This window comes from Salvelinus namaycush, chromosome 1 (assembly GCF_016432855.1).
Source record: "Salvelinus namaycush isolate Seneca chromosome 1, SaNama_1.0, whole genome shotgun sequence".
Lineage (NCBI taxonomy): Eukaryota > Metazoa > Chordata > Actinopteri > Salmoniformes > Salmonidae > Salvelinus > Salvelinus namaycush.
In genome coordinates, this window is record NC_052307.1 from 11754394 (window position 1) to 11778734 (window position 24341).

The 24341-nt window shown below is 42.0% G+C and overlaps 1 protein-coding gene across 1 annotated transcript in view; it reads right to left on the reverse strand.

The window, feature by feature from the left end:
* Nucleotides 1–23738, reverse strand: part of LOC120053796 (EGF-like repeat and discoidin I-like domain-containing protein 3) — a 110562-nt gene extending 86824 nt beyond the window's left edge. Inside the window, exons 1-2 of the mRNA XM_039001053.1 lie at nucleotides 23631–23738; nucleotides 1264–1445 (exon numbers count right to left, since the gene is read on the reverse strand). Of these exons, the coding sequence (XP_038856981.1) occupies nucleotides 1264–1445; nucleotides 23631–23652 (204 nt within the window). The 5' untranslated portion in view covers nucleotides 23653–23738. The remainder of the gene's footprint in view (nucleotides 1–1263; nucleotides 1446–23630) is intronic.
* Nucleotides 23739–24341: the final 603 nt, after the last annotated feature.

A 24341-nucleotide genomic window follows, 5' to 3' on the forward strand; every position in this document is an offset into this window, starting at 1 on the left:
TGTCCCGTTGGTAGTTTAATCTTCCGCGTATGTCATCGATTTTATTCTCCAAAGATTGCACGTTTGCTAGCAGAATGGAAGGAAGTGGGGGTTTATTCGATAGCCAAAGAATTCTCAGAAGAAGCCCGCCCTCTGGCCACTTGCAAATCACGGGGATCTGGGCCTGTTCCCGAGAAAGTAGTACTTCATTCGCGTTGGGCTCGTCAGATTTGTTAAAGGGAAAAAAGGATTCTGCCATTCCGTGGTGAGTAATCGCAGTCCTGATGTCCAGAGGTTATTTTCGGTCAAAAGAGATGGTAGTGGCAACATTGTACAAAATAAGTAAAAAATACGTTACAAACAACGCAAATAAACTTCTTCTCGCACTCTGTTTTTCTCTCAGTCTCGCTCACCTTTCCCTTTCATGCAGGTGTCTGTCTTTTCTCGCTCTGCATTTCTCCTCAGATAATCTCTGTGGATCATTCTTTCTATATACCATCTCCTCCTATCTCTCTTTTACTCATTCTCTCGTCCCCCCTTTCTGTTTATCGCTCTCTTCAATTTCTGTGATCTATAACACAGATTTGGGACACACTTAGAAATGACAGCTAAAAAATAAATAAATCCATAATCCATGTCTATTGTTAGAGACACAATGGGATAGTTATTATATCATTTCCTTTCACTAACTGCTTTCAATATCCACACAGTGAAATTTACTTAGTGTTGCTATTACGAATCCAACCAAACAGACACTATGAGGCCTGAACTGGCACCTCTGAGACAAATCTCGGAGTACACAACTGTGTAGGTCTGAGTGAAGGATATGCATTTGCATATCTGAACGAAAGAACGCCGGAGGTTTAGCACATACATGCTGTGATTCGCTCCAGCAACCCCACTGGTAATACACACAGGAGTGGAACCAACAGCTGTTCTGTCCAGCTCTCACTGTTTAATCTGCCACTAAACCCAATCAGCACTGTGGCACTAGTCAACTGACACACTAATTAACTGTAAAGTCACACTACAAGCAAAAATAGGAACTGAAATAGGACCCAAGCATAATATAAGTACTGTAACTTCAACTCTAAAAACAAATACAGTACGTCACAAATCCTGACTTCCTAAACTCCAGTTAATACTGCATTAACGGCAACATTCAGATGTACACACACACACGTCTCAGATTCGCTCTGGTGTGTGAGGAGTTTTAGTGGGCACATCTGTCTCTGTCTAGTAACCTGAGTGACTCGTTTCTCCCAGCTGGTATCTGAGTCTTACCTGGATCCAGGGCCATCTGTCGTTCTCGGCAGCCGTCCATGCGTTGACCAGGCCCTTCTTGTTGAGCCGGGCAAAGTAGGGGTACCACTTCTGCAGGCCGAACAGAGCACGATGTGTGGATGAGGCTGTTATCTGCTGGTTGGAGATGATGCCCCCCTCCATGCCAAGTGGTCCAGAGCATTCTGAGAATACAGAACAAAAACAGACATGTATAGGGTTAGATAAAGGATGAAATACGTTTGCAATCATACGTTTCACAGGTATCTGGCTAGTGAGTTTAAGATAGAGGTTGTTCAAAACATGAATATTTTAATAAGGCATATGTATAGGTGTGCACCAGAGGAGCAGCATACTTTCTTCATAGGAATAATCTGATGGTCCACCGTCCCATTCTCTACAGCACTGCTGCTTTTCAATGTTCCTTCCTCAGTCCATGATTTTCTGTCCATGTCCATCTGTCTCAGAACAAGATGTACTCCATGGTTGGGCTCCCCTCCGTTACATCAGGCAGAGTCTTGGTCCTAAACACTGAGTTTTTGCCTTCGCTAACCGAAATCGTATCTTTGTTGGTGCTCTCTCCCATGGAAATCCTGTCCTTGATGTCGAAAAGAGTCAGGTCACCTTGACACGTGTTCAAACTAATGTCATTGATCTGGTTCATCTCCTAAATGTTTCCCTCAGTTAGAGGGCCCTTCTGGTCATCCTGCAACCCATCCACTTCCACAGGAGCCATGGGTCTCTTCTCTAAGTCCTCCACCAAAAAGAGAGCCCTCAGACTGGCTCCAAAGGAACTCTAACTATTCTGCCTGGACAACATCATCACCACAGTCAACAGACCCAAGCAGGGTTTATATACCATCAATGCTCCAGAGCTAAAGTGGAGAGGCATGACACCAATATGGCTCAAATGAAATCACCCAAAGTGTAAGAATCCTTTTTACTGAGGATCTGCTAAGCAGCATGTCCAGGTACTTTAGCAGCATTTTAACAGCCGCATCTGTGGATTGTATACCCTGCCAACGCTTTTCAAAGACAAAATGCTTCTTGTGCTGAACTTGGGAGTGCTTCTTTTTATTGTGTTCACTATAATGCACACCGTGTCAAAGATGTAATTTCTTAAGCAAAATCAAACAATTGGGCCTTATCCCAGAAATTCTTAAAAATATTAATTAAAAACATGGGAGAGTTGAAAACAAATTGAAAACGAGCTACATACTGTAGATTCCTCACATGCCCATCGTAGTGAGTGAATGTGAACCAAGGAATGGCACATTTTGGCTACTCTTACATCAGTACTTGGAAGCATAAACAGCATTGTTTCGATTTGAACAAGAACACACAACAGCCCTCGACTGTCAGGTGTTTAGCACCTTCCCTCCTTTTAATAATTGCTAGTCTGTGTGCAAAAACATCTGTTTTGCTCTCAAAGAACACAACAGTTTGTAAGTTTCCACCTACCTCACGCTGTAGTCAATTAGAGTGACATGATGCATGGGAATGGAACGATTTGACCATGTAGCAATAATAACTGTACGTTTTGGGATTGATTTATCGTCCGGAGAAATGCAGTTATGCTACGTAAATTAGTCTTCTTCAAATGCAACTCCAAAACAAATAATGGGCGCTTTGTATATGTAATGCAACTAGAACATTTCAGATTGTCTGACTAATCATATCAAACTAAAACAAAATGTCATTCTCTTTTCAAAATAGACCAACTCAATGTGCTACATCTCAACCATCCACCCCTGTGTTTCAGGTGAAGGGGAACCCTGCGGGGGACTGGAAGGGTTAAAAGGGGGAACAGCCCAGCTTCGTCTGTACCCCTGGTTTTAGTGCTTCTCTAACTACTTTGGGCTTAATGCTATTTTTAGTGTTTTGCTCAGGCGTGCATTAACAGGCTGCTATGACACTGCTTTGCAAAGCATCTTTAAGGCCTTTGCCCACAGCGTTCTCGAGCGTCCCCAACTCACAGCTATGCATGACTGCTAAATATTAGGCGAGAGCTTCCACGCTGTGCAAAAACACTGCTGAGTAGAGGCACTCTTCTTAGGCGAATAAACCAGCATGTCATCGAGCTAGGCTTAAGCATGAAGGTGTCATGTGTTTTCAGACCTGCTGCGTACGCTTAGTCTGTGATGAGTGATTTTCTTCAGCCACCAACTTCACATAATTGCACATAATTACAGATATGTATTTTTCTAACTGAGGATGAATTTTAAGACCTGGGTAGGTAAAAAGCTTCTTACGACTGCTCACCCTTAGGATGTTTCCACACTTGTTCCCTTTCAGCCAATTTTTGTGAACTCAGTGCTGTCCAAAGTAACTTAGACCCCTCAAAAGATCTGGAGAGATGGTCTGAGTTCTGTTCGCGTGAAGTCTCAAATCAAAATCAAATCAATCAAAATGTATATGTCACGCTTCGTGAACAACAGGTGTAGACTAACAGTGAAATGTTTAATTAGAGATCCTTTTCCAACAATGCAGAGTTAAGATGAAGATACATTTTCTAAAATAAAAATAGTGACAAAAGGAAAAAATACACAGTGAATAACAAAAACAAGTATTGTTATTGTAACAGGGACTACTGAACCAGTACCGAGTCGATGTGCAGGGGTACGAGGTAATTGAGGTAGCTACATACATAGTAGGGGTAAGGTGACGAGGCAACAGGATAGATAATAGACTGAGCTGTAGCAGCAGCGTATGTGGAGTAGTAGCAGCAGCGTATGTGGAGTAGTAGCAGCAGCGTATGTGGAGTAGTAGCAGCAGCGTATGTGGAGTAGTAACAGCAGCGTATGTGGAGTAGTAACAGCAGCGTATGTGGTGAGTGTGAAAGTGTGGGTGTGTGTGGGGGTGGTCAGTATGCATGTGAGCGCATTTTATACTGTATGTGTGTGGGTATATGTAGTGTGTGTGTTTGTGTGTGCGTATGTGTGTGTTGGGGTGTCAGTGTAAGTATGTGTGAGTGTTTGGGTAGAGTCCAGTGCGTGTGCTTAGAGTCAGTGCATGAGAGTTAGTTCAAATAAGGGTCAATGCAGGTAGTCCGGGCAGCCATTAAATTAGCTATATAGAAGACTTGTTTAGCAGTCTTACATGCTGACCAGACCAGACACATCACGTTCGTGAGAGTTGCAAAATAAATGTACACATACATATTATTCAATCATTGCACCCACACTGCTTGCGAGCGTCTGCATGGCCAGGCGTTAAAATAGAACATCATTCTATTTGTGACGCTCAACGCACTGCAAGTCCTGCCTCTCAAATCTCCTCATTGGTTTTTAGGAGCATATACCCATCTGGATGATTGAAAGATGAGCGTAAAGTTGGTTGCCAACCGCCATATAAAGTCCAAAGAAGAAAAATAAGCCTGAAGGAAGGAGGAAAGATGATGAGAAACTAATTCGGTTTACTGTTTTATCTGTGGATTAATTGTCGGAGTAGAGGACCTTGTGCATTTCAGGAAAAATAAGCAACCCAATTTATATCCCAGGATAAATTAGCTCACAACAGCAAGCTAGTTAGATACATTTCCATAAATGTTTCATGTTTATTCGACCTGTCCCTGTGCAGTATTAGAGAGAACAGTCTATGGCTTGGGTAGCTGGAGCCTGACAATTTTTTGGGCCTTCCTCTGACACCGCCTGGCATAGAGGTCCTGGATGGCAGGGAAATCGGCTCCAGTGATGTACTGGGCTGGGCTGGGCTGTACTGGGATGTACTCACCACCCTTTGTAGCGCCTAGCGTGCCTTGCTGTTGCCGTACCAAGCGGTGATGCAGCCATTCAAGATGCTCTCAATCGTGCAGCTGTATAACTTTTACAGCTTGGAGTGCAATAGAGATTGCATCATCTCTGGATCTGTTGGGTGGTATATAAATTGGAGTGGGTCCAGGGTGTCTGGGATGATGGTGTTGATGTGAGCCAAGACCAGCCTTCAAAACATGTCATGGCTATAAATGAGTGCTCCGGGGAGATAGTCAATTAGGCAGGTTACCTTGGCGTTATGAGCATTGGGACTACGGTGGTCCACTTGAAACAAGTTGGTGTTACAGACAGGGTCAGGGATAGGTTGAACATGTCAAGGATGTCAGATGGTGCTCTTATGCATGGAAGCGAGCATAGAAGGCATTTCACTCTAATGTTAAGCTCACGCCACTCGACAGCTGGTGGCTGAGTTTCCCTTTTTCAAATCGGTGATAGTTTGCAAGCCCTGCCAGATCCGTCGTGTGTCAGCCAGCGTAGTGGGATTTGATCTTACTCATATATTGACACTTTGCCAGTTTGATGGCTCTTTGGAGGTTGTAGTCGGATTTCTTATAAGTGTCCGGATTAGTGTCCCGCTCCTTGCCTGTAATCCATGGCTTCTGGTTGGGGTATGTACGTACCATCACTGTGGGGACGGCGTTGTCGATACACTTATTAACGAAGCCGGTGACTGATGTGGTATACTCCTCAATGTTATAGGATGAATCCCTGAACATATTCCAATCTGTGCTAGCAAAACAGTCCTGTAGCTTAGAATCCGCATCATCGGACCACTTCCGTATTGAGCGCATCACTGGCATTTCCTGTTTGAGTTTTTGCTTGTAAGTAGGAGGAAAGAGTTAATATCTGATTTTCCCAAGGAAGAGTAAGGGAGGGCCTTGTGTGTGTTTCTGTGTGTGGAATAAAGGTAATCTAGAGTGTTGTCACCTCTAGTTGAACAGGTGACATTCTGGTAAAATTTAGGTAAAACTGATTTCAGTTCCCTTGCATTAAAATCACTGGTCACGAAAAACACTGCCTCTGAATGTGCATTTTCTTGTTTGCTTATGACCCCATACAGCTCGTTGAGTGTGATCTTAGTGCCAGCATTAGTTTGTGGTTGTAATATAGATTCAAACTCTCTTGGTAAATAGTATGGTATGCCTCTTATCATGAGGTATTCGAATGCTGTTGTTATACACACATACAGCTGTTGTTAACAAAGCGACACACCGCTCCTCCCTTAGTTTTACCAGAGTCTGCCGTCAGATCTTGATGCGTAGAAAAACCAGCAAGATGTATATCCATGTACTCGTTCAGCCACGACTCTGAGAAACATAGAATATTGCAGTTTTTCAGGTCATGTTGATAGGATAGTCTCAAACAGAGCTCATCCAGTTTGTTCTCCAGTGATTGCTAGTTCACCAATAAACAGGTGGTCATTGGAGGTGTATTTGCTCTCTGACGTAGTCTCAAAAGGATGCCGCCTCGCCTGCCTCCCGCTGCTTCCTCTTTCAAGTACAGGGGATTAGGGTCTGGACTGGGATAAGGAGAAAGTCCAGAGCTGCCAACTCGTTGAAGTAGAAATTTTGTCCAAATCGAGGTTAGTGATCGCTGTTCTGTCCATAGGAAATGATGGTGGAGACATTACAGTGCAGTACCTCATAATGAAAAAGAGTAAAACAGGTTTAGAAATTTTTGCAAATGTATTAAAAGTAAAAACAGAAATACCTTATTTACATAAGTATTCAGACACTTTGCCATGAGACTCGAAATTGAGCTCAGGTACATCCTGTTTCTTTTGAACATCCTTGAGATGTTTCTACAACTCGATTGGAGTCCAGCTGTGGTAAATTCAATTGATGAAACATGATTTGGAAAAGCACACATCTGTCTCTTTAAGGTCCCACAGTTGACAGTGCATGTCAGAGCAAAAACCAAGCCATGAGGTCGAAGGAATTGTCCGTAGAGCTCAGAGACAGGATTATGTCGAGGCACAGATCTGGGAAAGGGTACACTAACATTTCTGCAGCATTGAAGGTCCCCAAGAACACAGTGGCCTCCATCATTCTTAAATGGAAGAAGTTTATGCCACCAAGACTTCCTAGAGCTGGCTGCACTGCCAAACTGAGCAATTGGGGGAGAAGGGCCTTGGTCAGGGAGGTGACCAAGAACCCAATGGTCACTCTGGCAGAGCTCCAGAGTTTCTCTGTGGAGATGGGAGAACCTTCCAGAAGGACAAACACTCCACCAATTAGGCCTTTATGGTAGAGTGCCAGACGGAAGACACTCCTTAGTAAAAGCCACATGACAGCCACCTTGAAGTTTGCCAAGAGTAATCCAAAGCACTCTCAGACTATGAGAAACAAGAATATCTGGTCTGATGAAACCAAGATGGAACTCTTTGGCCTGAATGCCAAGCGTCACATCTGGAGGAAACCTGGCACCATCCCTATGGTGAAGCATGGTGGTGGCAGTGTTAATTGTACTATACTGATTCTGTTTTACAAGTTTTTCATTGAGAGTACATTAACTTTTTGTGTTTTTTGTTGGTTTGGCAATTCCACTGTCAGCCAGAGAAATATGCTGAGAAGGATTATCACCACAGCAATGAAGGTACTTGAAGTCAAACAGAAAGGCCTGGATGAGATCTTTAAGGTCAGGGCCCTCCACAAAGCTCACAAAATAATTTTAGACTCAAGCCACCTCCTGTACCTGGACTTTGAACTACTCCCCTCTGGGCGCAGGTATAGGGCACCCCTCAGCAGGAAAAACAGAACTAGACAATAATTTGTGCCAGGTGTGATATCCCTCCTAAATAGCTTGGGCTAATGTTCCTATCGACCCAGTAAGGCCAGCAGGCTAGTCTCTTTTTATTGGTATGTAACTGTTATGAAAGTCGTAATGTCAATTTGTTTTGTTATTTAAACACCACTTTAAACGTGTACATGACACTGCACCAACATTTCCCCATGGTGACAATAAAGTCAGTAAAGTAAAGTAAGCATCATGCTGTGGGGATGTTTTCAGTGGCAGGGACCAGGAGACTAATCAGGATCGAGGGAACGATGAACGGAGCAAAGCACAGAGAGATCCTTGATGATAACCTTCTCAAGAGTGCACAGGACCTCACACTGGGGTGAAGGTTCACCTTCCAACAGGTCAATGACCCTAAGCACACAGCCAAGACAACGCAGGAGTGGCTTCTGGACAAGTCTCTGAATGTCCTTGAGTGGCCCAGCCAGTGCCCTGACTTGAACCTGATTGAACATCTCTGGAGAGACCTGAAAATAGCTGTGCAGCAACGCTCCCCATCCAACCAGACAGCGCTTGAGAGGATCTGCAGAGAAGAATGGGAGAAACTCCCCAAATACAGGTGTACCAAGCTTGTAGCATCATACCCAAGAAGACTCAAGGCTGTAATCACTGCCAAAAGGTGCTTCAACAAAGTGCTGACTGAAGCGTCTGAATACTTCAGTAAATAATATATTTCTGTTATTTATTTTAATACATTTGCAAAAATTTCTTAACCAGTTTTTGCTTTGTCATTATGGGTTATTGTGTGAAGATTGATACATTTTAAAATAAGGCTGTATTGTAACAAAATGTGGAAAAAGTCAAGGGGTCTGAATACTTAATGCACTGTATGCACAAAAAAGTTAAGATCAACATAAAAAAAAATAAAAAAAACATAGCAGAATTGCTATCCACTGCAACGCCATCTTCACATGTTGAAACGTGGTCCGGTTCCCTTTTTTAGTGCAATGTGATCACAAAGATCTCCAGGTTCGGTTGTCATTATTTCAGCAGCACACACTAGGATACCTCAACACTGTTTCCTGTCATAACCCCTCACATTGGTATAACAAAATAGAGATGATGTGCAGGTTGGCAGACAAAATGATTTTTAGATAACTTGTTTGCAACGTGATCTATAGCAGGTTGGGATTTTCTGTCATGAACTTGTTCTGGATGCAGCACTGCAGAGTGAGTAGTCACTAGTTGGCAAAGCCACAAAGTCCTTAAAGATTTTTGTTTTCAGGAATTTTTATAATATAGTCAATTTTGTCTTTGCAGCTGGCCCAATAAATATCATCATACTGATTTGTAGGGCAACAAAAGCACTTCATAGTAATTCAGTTATTCATCTGCTATTTATCCTGTTACCAAACCTACCCCTCAATGGCTAACACAGATGCATACATGAACATATACGTCACCTAGCTCTTATTAGAAACCTCACTTAAACATTTGCATTTTTAAAAGGAAGTCACAGTAGAAGCCAGGGTTAAACTTCTTGTTGTCTGTGTGGGTCTTTGGAGGGTAACAACAAAGAGAATAATGAAACATTGTGGAGTGGTTAAGTTTACAGTCTATTGTTTTAATACATCATTTGTTTTAATTAGAATGTCTTCCAGCTTTTGCCAGACAACAGATAAGTAACAGATGACGATTAGGTAACCCTCTTTCTTATATGTATTTTTGGCTATGCCAGACACGGTCAATTATTATTCATGGCTATAACAATGATGTTGACTGATTTAGTTTTTCCCCTTCATCGTAGAATAAGTTGCTACAATTATTATTCCAAAGCTATCTTATTTCTTCAGATTTTCCACAGTAGCTAACATTCTCAGAAAGTCATTCTCAGTTAGGAGATATTTTAAGACTAAGCTTATATCAGTGCAATGTGTGCAGGTCAACAGCAAATACTGCACAACTTAGTCACTAACTTGTCTTGGTGACTAATGTATAAGAAATGCTAACATCCAATGCCGGGATTTGCCAAAGGTGGTATAACTAGAAATGTAACTGAACATACAGGACATGGGTATATTTAAACATATAGGCTCAAAATTTAAGTGAGTGTTGATATACCTGCATTCAAAGCATGCTGACAGCATATGACACAACTATATTCCTTTGTTTAACTAGGTAACCGGTATGTGAGATGAACTGGGTGTCAACTGAATGTGTCACAGTGAGTACAGTATGCTTAACTGATGTCTACTCACTTTGGTCAGCATGTTGACAAAACTGTCCACTTTTTAGAAGACTCCTCAAACAGGGAGCACAATGAATCTACATGTTTTAGCCTTGGGCACTGACCAATAGGATGTGTCACGAAACACTATCCTGCAGGGTTAGCCTGCAGCACTAGTCATCAAAGTCTGTGATATGATGTTTTGGCCGAAAGGTGAAAGTCACAAGATGAAAAACACAAATACAAACCCTGTGTAGCCTGGAGCGTAAAGAGACCCTTCTTATCAAGTAATAAATACTGTTGTGGGAGACGCAATGGCAATTTTGAAAACAACACCAACAGCAGATCCAGTTGCTGTAACAACGTAGCTAGGGAAGCAGGGAGCCGGTGATGTCTGAGGATTGTCCTCAGAAAGAGTCTATCTCTCTGTGTGTGTGTGTGTGTGTGTGTGTGTGTGTGTGTGTGTGTGTGTGTGTGTGTGTGTGTGTGTGTGTGTGTGTGTGTGTGTGTGTGTGTGTGTAATGAGTGGTGGACAGCCTTGGGGACACCATCCCTGTCTGTATTCCAGTCTGATAACTCACTCCATTCTCTTTCTCTGGTTGATTCATCATCAAACAGTTCACAGACTGTATGTTCTGGGTGTTTCTCAATATGCATACTACCATGCTCCACACTTTCATGCTCCAAGTGCATTCTCTTGAGTACGTTCTTGTGAGGACGAGAGTGTGGAGAACGCATAAAACATTTCATTTGATGGCCTCCCGAGTGGCGCAGCGGTCTAAGGCACTGTATCGCAGTGCTTGAGGCGTCACTACAGACCCGGATTTGATAGCAGGCTATGTCACAGCCAGCCGTGACCAGGAGACCAATGAGGCAGCGCACAATTGTCCCAGCGCCGCCTGGGTTAGGGGAGGGTTTGGCCGGACGCGCTCTAGTGACTCCTTGTGACTCCTTGTGCATGATTCAAAATATGTATAAACAGAGTACGCATTTGAGAAGTGCCCTCCCTGCTCCGTTTTGCATACATTGATTTGAATTCATACTCCGACCCTCCGTGCTCCAATTTGCGTGCTCGGAGCACGGTAGTATGCATTTTGAGAAACACCCTATGTGTCATATGGTCATAAGTCCACCTGCTGTATATTAGGGGTAGTATGGTAAGAACTTATCCTGGCATACCAGAAGGTCAATCCATTGAAAGAGCAAATGAGTACATTGGCAAGTGAGAGATGTCAGTGTCTCCAAAAGGCTTTTGTGTTTGCTCAAATCTGGTATCTCTACTCCATCTGTGCTCTTGTCAGCTTTGCCTGGTCGTCTGCCTCTACAAACAGAAAACTATTGATGGAAAAAGGTTATTTTCTAAATAACCTATCTTTTTGGGGAGAGAAGAAATAGCTTCTTAGCTCAAATTTTAACTAAAAGAATGAAATGGTTTGAGGGGACCGGTGAGGTAACCTGTCTTATCAAATATTAGGATTAAAGTGATTGCTAAGCATTGCTAATGCTCCATTGTGTTGACATACAATCCCAATTTCATTTGCAGGTTGGCAATCTCTGGCCAATCCCCTGGATTCAAAGCCATGAATACTAATGTTTACCAAAGGCTGCCTTTCTGTGGTACACCGCAGAAACCCTCTCAATCTTGTTATGCCAGAGCAGGGAATCTGTTTTTTCTTCATCCTTTCATCCCTCAATCAAAAGACGGTTTGGGTGGAATAAAAAAAAAGCACATCACAGGATAAACTTATGACACCTATATTCATGACAAGTTTTAACAAGGATTCTTTTTCTGAGCGGCGTCCGTAACTCAGAGTTCAATAATGTCGAAACAATATGCCTTGTTTTTTTCTCTTTTCCTGTCGCTCTCTATATTCTGTTATTTAATCTTCACTACAAAGAACTTGACTTCTAAGGCTTATTTATTTTAGCATGTTTTTTCCCCCTTGACATTACCTACCCTTTATGTTATGACTCGATTTGGCACCTGGATTTGTATAATAGTCCTAATGTATAGCTGATATGATTAACCACAATTTTTTGTAATTATAATGCCATTTTAATGCCAGATATCCGAGTTAGTGTTGTGAACACAGATCCTACAGTTGAGCATATATTAAAATATAAAGGCGCTATTCCAGTTCCCCCCCCAACTGTACTGCCAGGGAAGCCATTCTATAACACCGAAGAAACACTGTAGCAACTAAGCCTTACCCAATGCTCCAACACTTTATCAATACTGTTCCATTAGACAATCTGTAACAACTCTGTGTAGAAACACTGTAACAATGTTGTAGCAATTCTCTACCAAACCTAGCAGCAGCACTAGCAGCAACGCCATAACACCGCTACGGCAACTCTGTGGCAACGTTCACCTTGTGGAGATAACAGGGCTCCTTTAATGATCTGTCTGCCAGCCGTGCGTCCGTCAGAGCAGAGCAGCTGTGGCTGGAGGCCCTAGGCCTCAGCTTGCTGCTCCCTGTGCATACTTCAGCCCTTCCGACAGCACAGACATCACTAACGCCACCATCGCTACCATGTGACAGCTGAATAAATCTCCCACAAGGCTTACATACAGCCCCAACAAATTAGAGCCACACTGAAATTAAGGCCACCGCAGCAATACTAATGAGAAGGAAGACTGGAGGACTGGGGAGAGAATGAAAACACATTCTGAGGTGTGAATATGCGTGCACTAACATTCAAAAAGTTAAGTTTGACAAAATTTCCTGTGAATGCCCACCGGCTTGATGCAGGCTCTCACACACACAAACAAACACCTGTGCATGTACAGACACTTTGCCAGTGGGCATTCACCAGCGTGCGTCCCAACTGAACTCCTAGAAATTCACAGAAATGGCTTAATGAATGAACAAGGTCTTTTTGAGCCAACAGGCTCCAGCGTTTGGAAAAACAAGCCACTTCTGAAGATGATGAGAGAGACAGTGAGCAGTCCTCTCACTCTGTGCAGCAATGGAAATAAGAAAATAAACATCTCTGGTACTCCCTCTCTCTCCCTACTGCTCTCAGAATAGCTCAGCGTTTAATAGGTATTTCTCTACCTCTGATCTCCACCTCTGGGTTTGCACTTGGTCTGGTTGGAGGTAGAAACGTTATATTTGTAAATTTTTTGGTTCAAGGCATTCAATTGGTTGACACTCTAGTTGCCCTATGTCATTGCCATGAGTGAATGTGTGGTGTCAAATCTCAGACAATTATAGTTGTTAATTTCCAATAATTGCTTTTCAACTGATGAAAATTTCCTGATTGATTTACAATGACAAGCCCTTGAGTTTTGCCCCTTGGGCAACTCGTTTATTGGTTGGTTTATTCACATGGATGATATGTATTTCAAAGACTTTATTATGGATTTCCTTTCCACATGCTTCACAGAGCAGGTTGACGTTTATTGGGATGAGTTTTGTCCTGGAGGCAGAACTGAGCGATTTCCGCTAGATGGGCCAGCTGCAAAGTCAAAATTGGCTATATTGTAAAGACTCATGAAAACAAAATTTCACTTAGGGCCCCCAAAAGGCAAGGGCCAGCTCTGATGGCATGTGGATGTGGGTGTGCAGATCTGTGGACCACTGCGGACCACTCATGATGAGTTCAGATTTGTGGCCCCCACCCCCATTAAAGTTGCCCATCTCTGCTCTACAATACGTGTTGTTATTGCTCCAGTAGAAATTGTTCAGACAGCGACTATTTCATGATGATTACGAAAAAAAATTAACTTTCACACTTGGGGCCTTCACAAAATACAAACATAAAGATGTTGATTTCTGGTGCATATCTAGATTAAGTTGTTTACAGACTGTAAATGCTGAGGCACTTTGTAGTGACATTTCCCTCTGTTGGAAAAGGACTCTGCTATCTGGCGAGTGCAGACTTGAACTAATCCATCAAACAGCTTTCTTCTAAGTAGTGGCTGTGGCCGAAACACAGAAGCCAGGTTAGAAAATAGTTCAAGGCTCCCAATCCTCGCCTGATTCAAAAAGTCAATTTTTTTCTGCTCTTGAATCAGTTCAAATTCTTTCAAAACCAAAGGTATGAGGGGAAATCAGAACTCTAGCTCTGAGTGCGTCAAAGAGACCAAAAAATGCTGGTGGAAATGGTATCCAGTGTGTTGCTGTAATTTACATATAGATGCTTATAAAATAATATTTAAAAAAGGGTAATTGTGCGTGGTCTTATTTTTTTCAACGATAACTTTAGTACTAAATGACAGAAGCTGTACATGACTGCACATATATTGTCTTTGTCTGAAATCTGGCTTGCCTACTATTACCTAAACTGCATATTGTGTACAAATCATAATACATACTATTTAGAACATTCTGTTTAGTAAAAACAATTGCATTAATCAACAAATATCAGCATACTAGGCTCATCCTACTGAGAATACATAATCCAATGCGCAATTACTTTGATTCCCGCCATTTGTTCATTTTGGTACAGCGCGTCCCCTTGTCAAACACACGTCTGTCTCAAAAGACAATCCTCTTCCTTAAAAAAGTGCGCAGCGAATTATACTAGATGAAAAGCCAAAAGGAATATGACATCCTGGTATTTAAAGCATACACATTTTGCGCAATTCAACATACTATAAATATTTTTTTAAATTGCATACCCAAAATGCCTAGAATTGTATTGTTTATTTGTATTTATTTATTTGACCTTTATTTTGACAGTGAAGTCATACTGACACTAGGGTCTGTTTTACAGATGAGCCCTGCATAAATACATCAAACACATACAATATACAAAACATATTAAGAAAAACAAACACATTTATGAACATAGAGATCTCTGATCATCACTCTGAACTGACCAAGGGGGAACAGAACATCTTATTTCAGAGAGCTCTGGAAGTTGTTCCACATAAAGGGAGCAAAAAAAAAAAAAATCTGCTTTTCCCAAATCTATGGAGACCGAAGGGGCCTCCAGTGTTGTCCAACCCTGAGACCCTGTTTGGTAATTTATACGTCTAAATTGAATTAATGATGATAGATACATAGGAAGATTCTGCATTAGTGCTTTGTAGATAAACACAAGATAAAGCTGCTCTCTCTTTAAATACAAAGAGGCCCAACACACTTCTATAACCATCACCAGTAATACACCTAAGGGCACAATTGAAAACAGCATCTAGTGGTTTAAGTGTAGATGCTGCTGCATGCATATAGATAATATCCCCAGGGCCTGGACAATTTCCTTCCTATTAACAAAAGTCACATGCTTTGTTTCTGTAAAAGAAACCAACCTTGAACTTCAACTTCTTTACCAGCACAGTGACATGTTCTTTAAATGACAGTTTGTCATCAAGCCATACACCCATATATTTGTAGGAAGGAACTTGATCAATTTGTGTACCGTTCAAACTAGTCATTACAAATTCATTTAAATCTGGGTTATGGGACCTAATAAAAGCATTGTTTTGTTTGCATTTAGCACTAACTTTGAATCTAATAAGGACCACTGCAGTGCTTGGAAATTAGACTTCAAATGTGAAAAGGCTTGGCCAACCGATGTGGCAATGGAATACAACACAGTATCATCTGCATACAAATTAATTAATATTTTTTACAGCATGTATATAGATTGAAAACAGTAGTGGGCCGAGTAATGAACCTTGGGCCACTCCTTTATGTAACTCAAGGAATTCAGATTTGACCCTTTCTACCTTGATGGCCTGAGTTCTGTCATTCAGATAATTATGAAACCATCGGCAAGCATCAGTACCCAACTCTATCAAGGACAGTCTACAGCAGGCCTGGGCAATTATTTTCCATGGAGGGCCATATTAGAACATATTTTTGCCATCGCGGGCCAGATTCATATTACAGGATTATACATCATGTGTATGACTGCGTTGACAGATATCTACTGTAAAATCACATCCAGATATGTTACTTATTTTACTGTTTTAACATGCACAGAAATAAACCACATCCATGTTCTTCTTTTGGTAGGTATTTTCATTATTAAACATGCAATGAACTACACAGAGAGAAAAGTACACTGTGCATTCAGCACCACGGACAGAACTCTTGTTAACGGGTATGCACAAAAACAAAAGGAAGAGAAAGAGCTCAACATTACATTTAAACTACTCAATCAGTGTGAGGAGTGAAGTCTGATGGACATTGACTAGAGCAGTGAAGTCTCTGATGGGTATTGACTAGAGCAGTGAAGTCTCTGATGGACATTGACTAGAGCAGTGAAGTCTCTGATGGACATTGACTAGAGTAGTGAAGTCTCTGATGGACATTGACTAGAGCAGTGAAGTCTCTGATGGACATTGACTAGAGCAGTGAAGTCTCTGATGGGCATTGACTATAGCAGTGAAGTCTCTGATGGGCATTGACTAGAGCAGTGAAGTCTCTGATGGGCATTGACTAGAGCAGTGAAGTCTCTGATGGACATTGACTAGAGTAGTGAAGTCTCTGATGGACATTGACTAGAGCAGTGAAGTCTCTGATGGACATTGACTAGAGCAGTGAAGTCTCTGATGGGCATTGACTAGAGCAGTGAAGTCTCTGATGGGCATTGACTAGAGCAGTGAAGTCTCTGATGGGCATTGACTAGAGCAGTGAAGTCTCTGATGGGCATTGACTAGAGCAGTGAAGTCTCTGATGGGCATTGACTAGAGCAGTGAAGTCTCTGATGGGCATTGACTAGAGCAGTGAAGTCTCTGATGGGCATTGACTAGAGCAGTGAAGTCTCTGATGGGCGTTGACTAGAGCAGTGAAGTCTCTGATGGGCATTGACTAGAGCAGTGAAGTCTCTGATGGGCATTGACTAGAGCAGTGAAGTCTCTGATGGGCATTGACTAGAGCAGTGAAGTCTCTGATGGGCGTTGACTAGAGCAGTGAAGTCTCTGATGGGCATTGACTAGAGCAGTGAAGTCTCTGATGGGCATTGACTAGAGCAGTGAAGTCTCTGATGGGCATTGACTAGAGCAGTGAAGTCTCTGATGGGCATTGACTAGAGTAGTGAAGTCTCTGATGGACATTGACTAGAGCAGTGAAGTCTCTGATGGACATTGACTAGAGCAGTGAAGTCTCTGATGGACATTGACTAGAGCAGTGAAGTCAGGTATAGTTTCTGACGTCGCTATGGGCAGGATTGCTGAGAGGTGAGAGTCAGTAAGAGATGATCTGTGCCTTGACTTGTTATATTTCATCAATAAAAATGTCTATTCACATACATAGGTTGACCCACACAGTACAAACACCTTCTGAGCATGGCTCCTTATCTTTGGAAAGTTTTGTTCATCGAGAGATGCATTGAACCTTGTCAGTGACATTGTTTTGAATAGTTCTCCAATCACTGCATCAGACTGAAGATCAATAAGCTCAAGTTGCAGGTCAGTGGGAGCGTTATCCACATTGAAGGTGAAAGGAGAGGAAACCAACAGCATGTCATTTTCCAGCATTATGAAATCATCAAAACAACGAGAAAACTCACCGTTCAAAGCACGCAGCAGCAATGTATACTTCTCCCGCTGGTCATCTGATAGAAAACAGACTAGTAGTGTGGGAAGGTGGGTGAGATTGTTGGCTTCTACTTGGCGGGTCAGGAGGAGTAATTTTCCCTTAAAGGCTTTGACAAGGCTGTACATCTGATGTACAAAAAGGCCCTTCCCTTGTAGTTTGGAATTCCGTTCATTCACAAGGGCCATGATGTCCATGGTGAAGGCAAAATCAGCAAACCATTATTTATCTTGCAGTTGAGGGAAATCCACGTATTTCCCTTTCATTTGCAAAAACTCAGCAATCTCCGACTTCAGGTCCCACACCCTTTTAAGTACCTTCCTCAAACTCAGCCATCTCACGTTTGTGTAGTAGGGGAGATCTGCATGACCGGTCTCTTCCAACAGTGAGATATATATATATATTTTTTTATTGTTTTACCTTTATTTAACAAGGAAAGTCAGTTCAGAACAAATTCTTATTTACAATGACAGCCTATGAACAGTGTGTTAACTCCCTTGTTCAGGGGCAGAACGACAGATTTTTACCTTTTTACCAGATTTTTACATACTGCCTACGGTTTAAAGATTTTGCTCTTATGAAGTTTACCACTTCAGTGACTATCTACGACATGGCTCATTTTCAGAACACATTTACAGAGCACCTCCTGATGAATAATGCAATGCAGGAAAATAATTTCCCGATCTGGGTTCAGCTCAGCTACGTGATCTTGTATCCTTTTCAAAAGGCCAACATTTTTTCATGTCAAGTTTAGGCACCCATCAGTGGTCACACTGGATAACTTTTCAAAACTCAGTCCCAGCTGTGCCACACACTTATTAAAACTTCTTGACGCACGGATCCCTTTAGCGGGATCATTTTCGTAAACAACTGCTGAATTGTAGAGTGCCAAATTCCCCCAAAATTGCTAAAAATATTTATATTCATGAAATCACAAGTGCAATATAGCAAAACACAGCTTAGCTTGTTGTTAATCCACCTGTTGTGTCAGATTTTGAAAATATGCTTTACAGCGAAAGCAATCCAAGCGTTTGTGTGAGTTTATCGATCACTAGACAAAACATTAAGAACACCTAGCAGCAATGTATATTGGTCACGAAAGCCAGAAAAGCAATACAATTAATCGCTTAACTTTGATGATCTTCGGATGTTTGCACTCACGAGACTCCCAGTTACACAATAAATGTTCCTTTTGTTCGATAAAGATTATTTTTATGACAAAAAACCTCCATTTGTTTGGCACGTTATGTTCAGTATTCCACAGCCTTAGGTAGGTCATCAAGGCTTGACGAATTCCAAAAAGTATCCGTAAAGTTCGTAGAAACATGTCAAACGTTTTTAATAATCAATCCTCAGGTTGTTTTTAACATCAATAATCGATAATATTTCAACCGGACTGTAAACCATTCAATACTGGAGAGAAAGAAAATGTCAAGCAACCAGTGTTGAGCGCATGAACTAATGTAAGGACCTCCGTCTATCCACTGACATGTTTTGATAAATCTCACAAATTTTTCAGAATAAAAGCTTGAAACTATGTCTAAAGACTGTTCACACCCTGAGGAAGCCAAAAAGGAATCTGGTTGATATCCCTTTAAATGGACGAAAGGCAGGCAATGGAACAGAGATTTTTCTAAATAAGAGTCACTTCCGGGTTGGATTTCCTCAGGTTTTCGCCTGCAAAATCAGTTCTGTTATACTCACAGACAATATTTTGACAGTTTTAGAAACTTTAGAGTGTTTTCTATCCTACTCTGTCAATTATATGCATATTCTAGTACCTGGACCTGAGAAATAGGCAGCTTACATTGGGAACATTATTTTTCCAAACATATTCCAAAAAAATTCTGCCCCCTAGCTTCAAGAGGTTATTAACCTCCTCCATTACATTTTCCCCTGTGGTTGTGCATTTCATTGACTGCACTGAAGCAAGCTCCTCTGTAATTTCAAAGTCTGGGGTTATGCCTCGTAAGAATATCGACAACTGCGCCATGTCATGTCACTGCTCTCATCCAGGGCCAAGGAGAAATAGGTCAAATCCTTTACCTTGTCTTTCAACTGTTGTTCCATATTCTCTGCGATGTCCTCAATACGCCGTGTCAATTAGTCTTGACAGGGAAACATTTAATAAAACAGCTCTTTCTTGTCGGGGCAAATTATTGCTGCAGAGTCAATTAAACATTCTTTAATGAATTCACCCTCAGCGAATGGCTTGCTATGTTTAGCAATTTTGTTTGACTGTACATAGCTAGCTCTCGCAATTCCGTTGTTTGCTGAATGCAGTTGTGAAAAGTCCTTGCTGCTTTTGCAACTGAGAAAGCAACTCTTTCGATGCACTTGCCCTCTGCTCAGAAGACATATTCCTGTATTTCTCTGCATGCTTCGCCTGGAAGTGTTGGGACAAGTTGTAGTCTTTCAAGACAGCGATGGTCTCTTTGCACACAGCTTTCCCTGATACCTCAATAAAGATATATTTCGATGACCACTGTTGCTCGAACACCCTACATTCAGTCTACTTTTCTTTTCTTTGAAAAATGCATTTTTGCGCAATTTCTAGCTAGCTACTATTTGTAACTCTGACATGTGTGTCAGCTGGTCAGTCACTGTCTGTCCTCGTACAGTTGTTATTTATACTTACCTTCAAAATAAATGTCCCACAAGCGGTGGGAGTTAAAACCTTACACAAAGGTGAGTTTTCAGTTGGCTTTTTATTTGAATAACAAATGTTTTTCAAAACTTAACTATCGCAAATTCTATATGTGATCTGAGCATGATTCCGCGGGCCGTATCGAATCAGGTCGCGGGCCACATACGGCCCCCGGGCCGGCCTTTGCTCTGGTCTACAATATCAAAAGCTTTTGACAAGTCAACATATATGGCAGCACAATTCTTTCTATAATCTAAGGCATTTGCAATATCATTTCAGTGGTGTAATAATGTTATATGATGTACTGTTTTATCTTTTGTTAATATGTAATGTAAGTGCTTTAATATGTTTGGACCCTAGGAAGAGTTAATGGGGTTCCCTAATAATGTAATAAATACATAAACAACTATGGTAGCCGTACTGATGCTATATTTAGTTCTGAATCCGGATTGATTAACATTAAGAATACCACTTGCAGATAGAAAATAACGTAGCTGTTTGTTGACCAATGATTCTACTATTTTTCGCAAGAAAAGGAAATCTGGAAATGGGTAGATAATGATTAAGATCACTACTATCCCTGCCCTTATGGAGTGATAGCACAAAAGCTGATTTCCACACTTTTGAAATATTTCCTAATACTAAAGTAAAAACAATGTGTGTTACTGAACCAGCAATGTTGGGTGCTGCATTTAAGCAAAGACGGACCTAAATTGTCAGCCCCTAATAAGTTATTGGTGTCAATAGCTAATAAGGCAGCAATAACTTCTGTTTCTGTCAGTTGGCAAAAAGAAAACCCCTGACTACTATTCCCCAAATCACATGCGGTTGACTGATCATCCATCGAGGCAACTGCAGGCTGTATGTGTGAAGAACAGTCAACTGACTGGCCAAGACCAGTATGACCACCATTTCATTCAAATAGGAAACCAGCTGAGATAAATGCTGATTTAAAAACATCACAAATCGTAACTTTTCAGTAATGATGCAGGAGTCTAAAACGACTTGCTTAGGCAGGGAAGTACAGGTACCCCACTTCAGTAAATTAATAACAGTTTTCCAGAATTTATAGGGATCACTAACAGAGTCTGTCATAGAGCTACAGAAGTAGTTTGATTTGGCCTGTTTAACCGAGGCAGTTCACCTTTTTCAACAATTGCCTAAATTGCTTCCAATCAGCTAACGAGCCAGTTTGTCTAGCCTTGGCCCAGGCTTGATTTCTTATGAAGAGGAGGTCTGAGAGTACAGGAGAGCACCATGGAATAGATCCGTTTTTGACTGAGTCGCTTGAAAGGGGCATGTTTATCAGCCATATGGACTACAACAGCATCAATCCATGTGTGCTGACAGAACGGTAGGGAGAAGCTTAGTAATATCCTGTACTCGAGCCCTGGGTTAGCACACCCTGGGTTAGCACAGGGTTTTTGCTCGAGGACCACCATAGAGCTGCCTAAAACTACAGCCGGCGAGATAGAAGAGGACATCTGCCTATTCCTACACCTTACATGATTCGGGAGACCCGTCGAGGACTTGCGAGAGGCAGAATCTCAAAAGGTCCTCAACTCTTGGACACGGTTCGAGCCTCCTATAACCAACAAAGTCTCATTCACCGTAAAAGCCAATGAAGAGGGAGTCAGAACAGGGGACGAAGGTGCAGGTACCTCCGGATCCGATCTCGAAGCAGAAGCCCCCAGGGATGAAGGCTCTGGAACCTCTGGATCAAGGGTGATGAAGCTGTTTGAAGTCTGTATCTAGTCCGGGTTTCCCACCGCCAAAGAGGCCCCAATTGCCAAAGTCTGCTGCTTTCGTGCCTCTCTGGCTGGTGGCAGGGTAAATAATAGGATCATTTACTAAGTCATCCAGAAGCATTCTACTAACTCCATTTTCCAGGGAAGGGGGAAACTCCTTTGGGGAGGGATCACTTCAGAGCTCCAACCAGTCGGTTATGGAGAGACGACATGGGGGCGACACGCCCATCAGGTCAGAGCGGCGTCCAGCTACTGGAGTAGAAGAGAAAGAGAAAGTATTCGGAAGTGGCTTCCCCAGTAGCTTCCCCAGTAGCTTGTGTAAGTTTGCTACTTGTTTGCTCTTCGCCTTTGTAGTCCTCTGCGAGCAAACAGTTGCTACATTGAAAGTCTGGACGGTCCACATTGTCCCGGAATAGAGCAAAATAAACCTAGCTAATTATAATTTTTTAACCTTTATTTAACTAGGCAAGTCAGTTAATAAGAACAAATTCTTATTTACAATGACGGCCTATACCGTCCAAACTCAGATGACGCTGGGCCAATTGTGCGCCGCCCTATGGGACTCCCAATCACAGCCGGTTGTGATACAGCTGGATTTGAACCAGGGTGTCTGTAGTGACGCATCTAGCACTGAGATGCAGTGCCTTAGACCGCTACGCCACTCAGGAGCCCATAATGCAGCGTTGAAACCATTCATTAGCAACCACCATTTGAAACTACAGGCTAGCTAGGCTAGCTAGGCTAACTGTGCTTCTGTGTCTCTCTTCTTGACAATAATTTACAAAAAAATTGCTATAAACTACAGTGGGTTCACAAATACAGCCTCACCCTGCCTCCCGAAACAAGCATAGCCCGTGAAATGGCAAAAGCACAAGCAACACACACCTGAGTCACACACCAGTATGGCAAACAGAGAGAAAGTAGAGGACTTGCTCATTGTATGGTTCCTGGTTGCACATACACTATACGAGCGGGAGAAGACCAACTCGCAAGTTGGTGATGTAGAAGCAAGCAGTAAATTGCAGGGCAGTAAGCCAAAACACCGTTCAACAAGTTAAGGAGAGACAGGTAGCAGGAGCACTAGCTTAACAACGAGCAGCAGGGCGTACACTCTTACAGCCTAGAACGCAAGTACGGGTATTCGGACATGGCCAGTCTCTAGCAACATATTTAGGCTTCTTTTTTGACAAAATCTCTACTAGACGGCGCCAAAAGTTTGTCCAATGACATGACTGTATTACAAAAAATTCAGTTCAGCTCCCACTGGACTACTCAAAACTAGCACATTGTTGTAACTTTAAGAGAAAGTGTAAGTATTGTTAATGTCCCAAAAGAGGGAATATGTCTGGTGAAAGCAGAGTACGTGGGTAAATTTAAGAATCTGTGTGTGTGTGTGGTTGCGTGCATGCGTATGTGTGTTCATGTGTGTTGTGCAAGGTCTGCCCCATTGATTGTCTGCAGTCATGGATGGCTTTTTCCAAGTCAGATTCTCATCTTGAACAACCCTGAATCCTCACAACAATTTTCACAACACACAGATACAGACCCTTGTGGATTTAGATACAGAAAGATGGTTAGAGTAAGAAACAAAGAAACAAAATGAAATAATGTTTTTGCCCTGTTTGCCAGGACTAGCTACCAACTGTTCTGTACACCAGGCAAGGCTGATCATAAAAGAGAAGAGCCAGGCAAGGCTGATCATAAAAGAGAAGAGAAGAGAAAATAAGAGAAAAATACAGCACTTACTGTATTGGCAGTTCCTTCCCATGTACTCCCCAGGGCATTCACAAGAGTAGTTGGCAACCAGATCTGTGCAGATGCCCCCATTTTTACACGGGTCTCTCTCGCATTCGTTAACATCTGCAAGAGCCAAGAAAACAGAAAAAAGGCACATTAATTTCTTTGAAGCAGAAATGTTTGCAATTAGCAGGACATGGTTCTAATTAACATGCATTCGTGGGGAATATTTATTGAAGACGGAGCGGAGACGGAGCGGCAGGCTTCCTGAAGCTAATAAATCAAATGGTTTCCTGGGATCGACCGTTAATGCTACCCACCAATTTAGGTTTGGGACTTTCCACAAACATATATACAGTGGCTTGCGAAAGTATTCACCCCCCGTGGCATTTTTCCTATTTTGTTGCCTTACAACCTGGAATTAAAATTGTTCTTGGGGGAGGTTGTATCATTTGATTTACACAACATTCCTACCACTTTGAAGATGCAAAATATTTTATATTGTGAAGCAAACAAGAAAAAACACAACCCCCAAAAAACTTGAGCGTGCATAACTATTCACCCCCCAAAGTCAAATCTTTGTAGAGCCACCTTTTGCAGCAATTACAGCTGCAAGTCTCTTGGGGTATGTCTCTATAAGCTTGGCACATCTAGCCACTTGGATTTTTGTCTATTCTTCAAGGCAAAACTGCTCCAGCTCCTTCAAGTTGGATGGGTTCC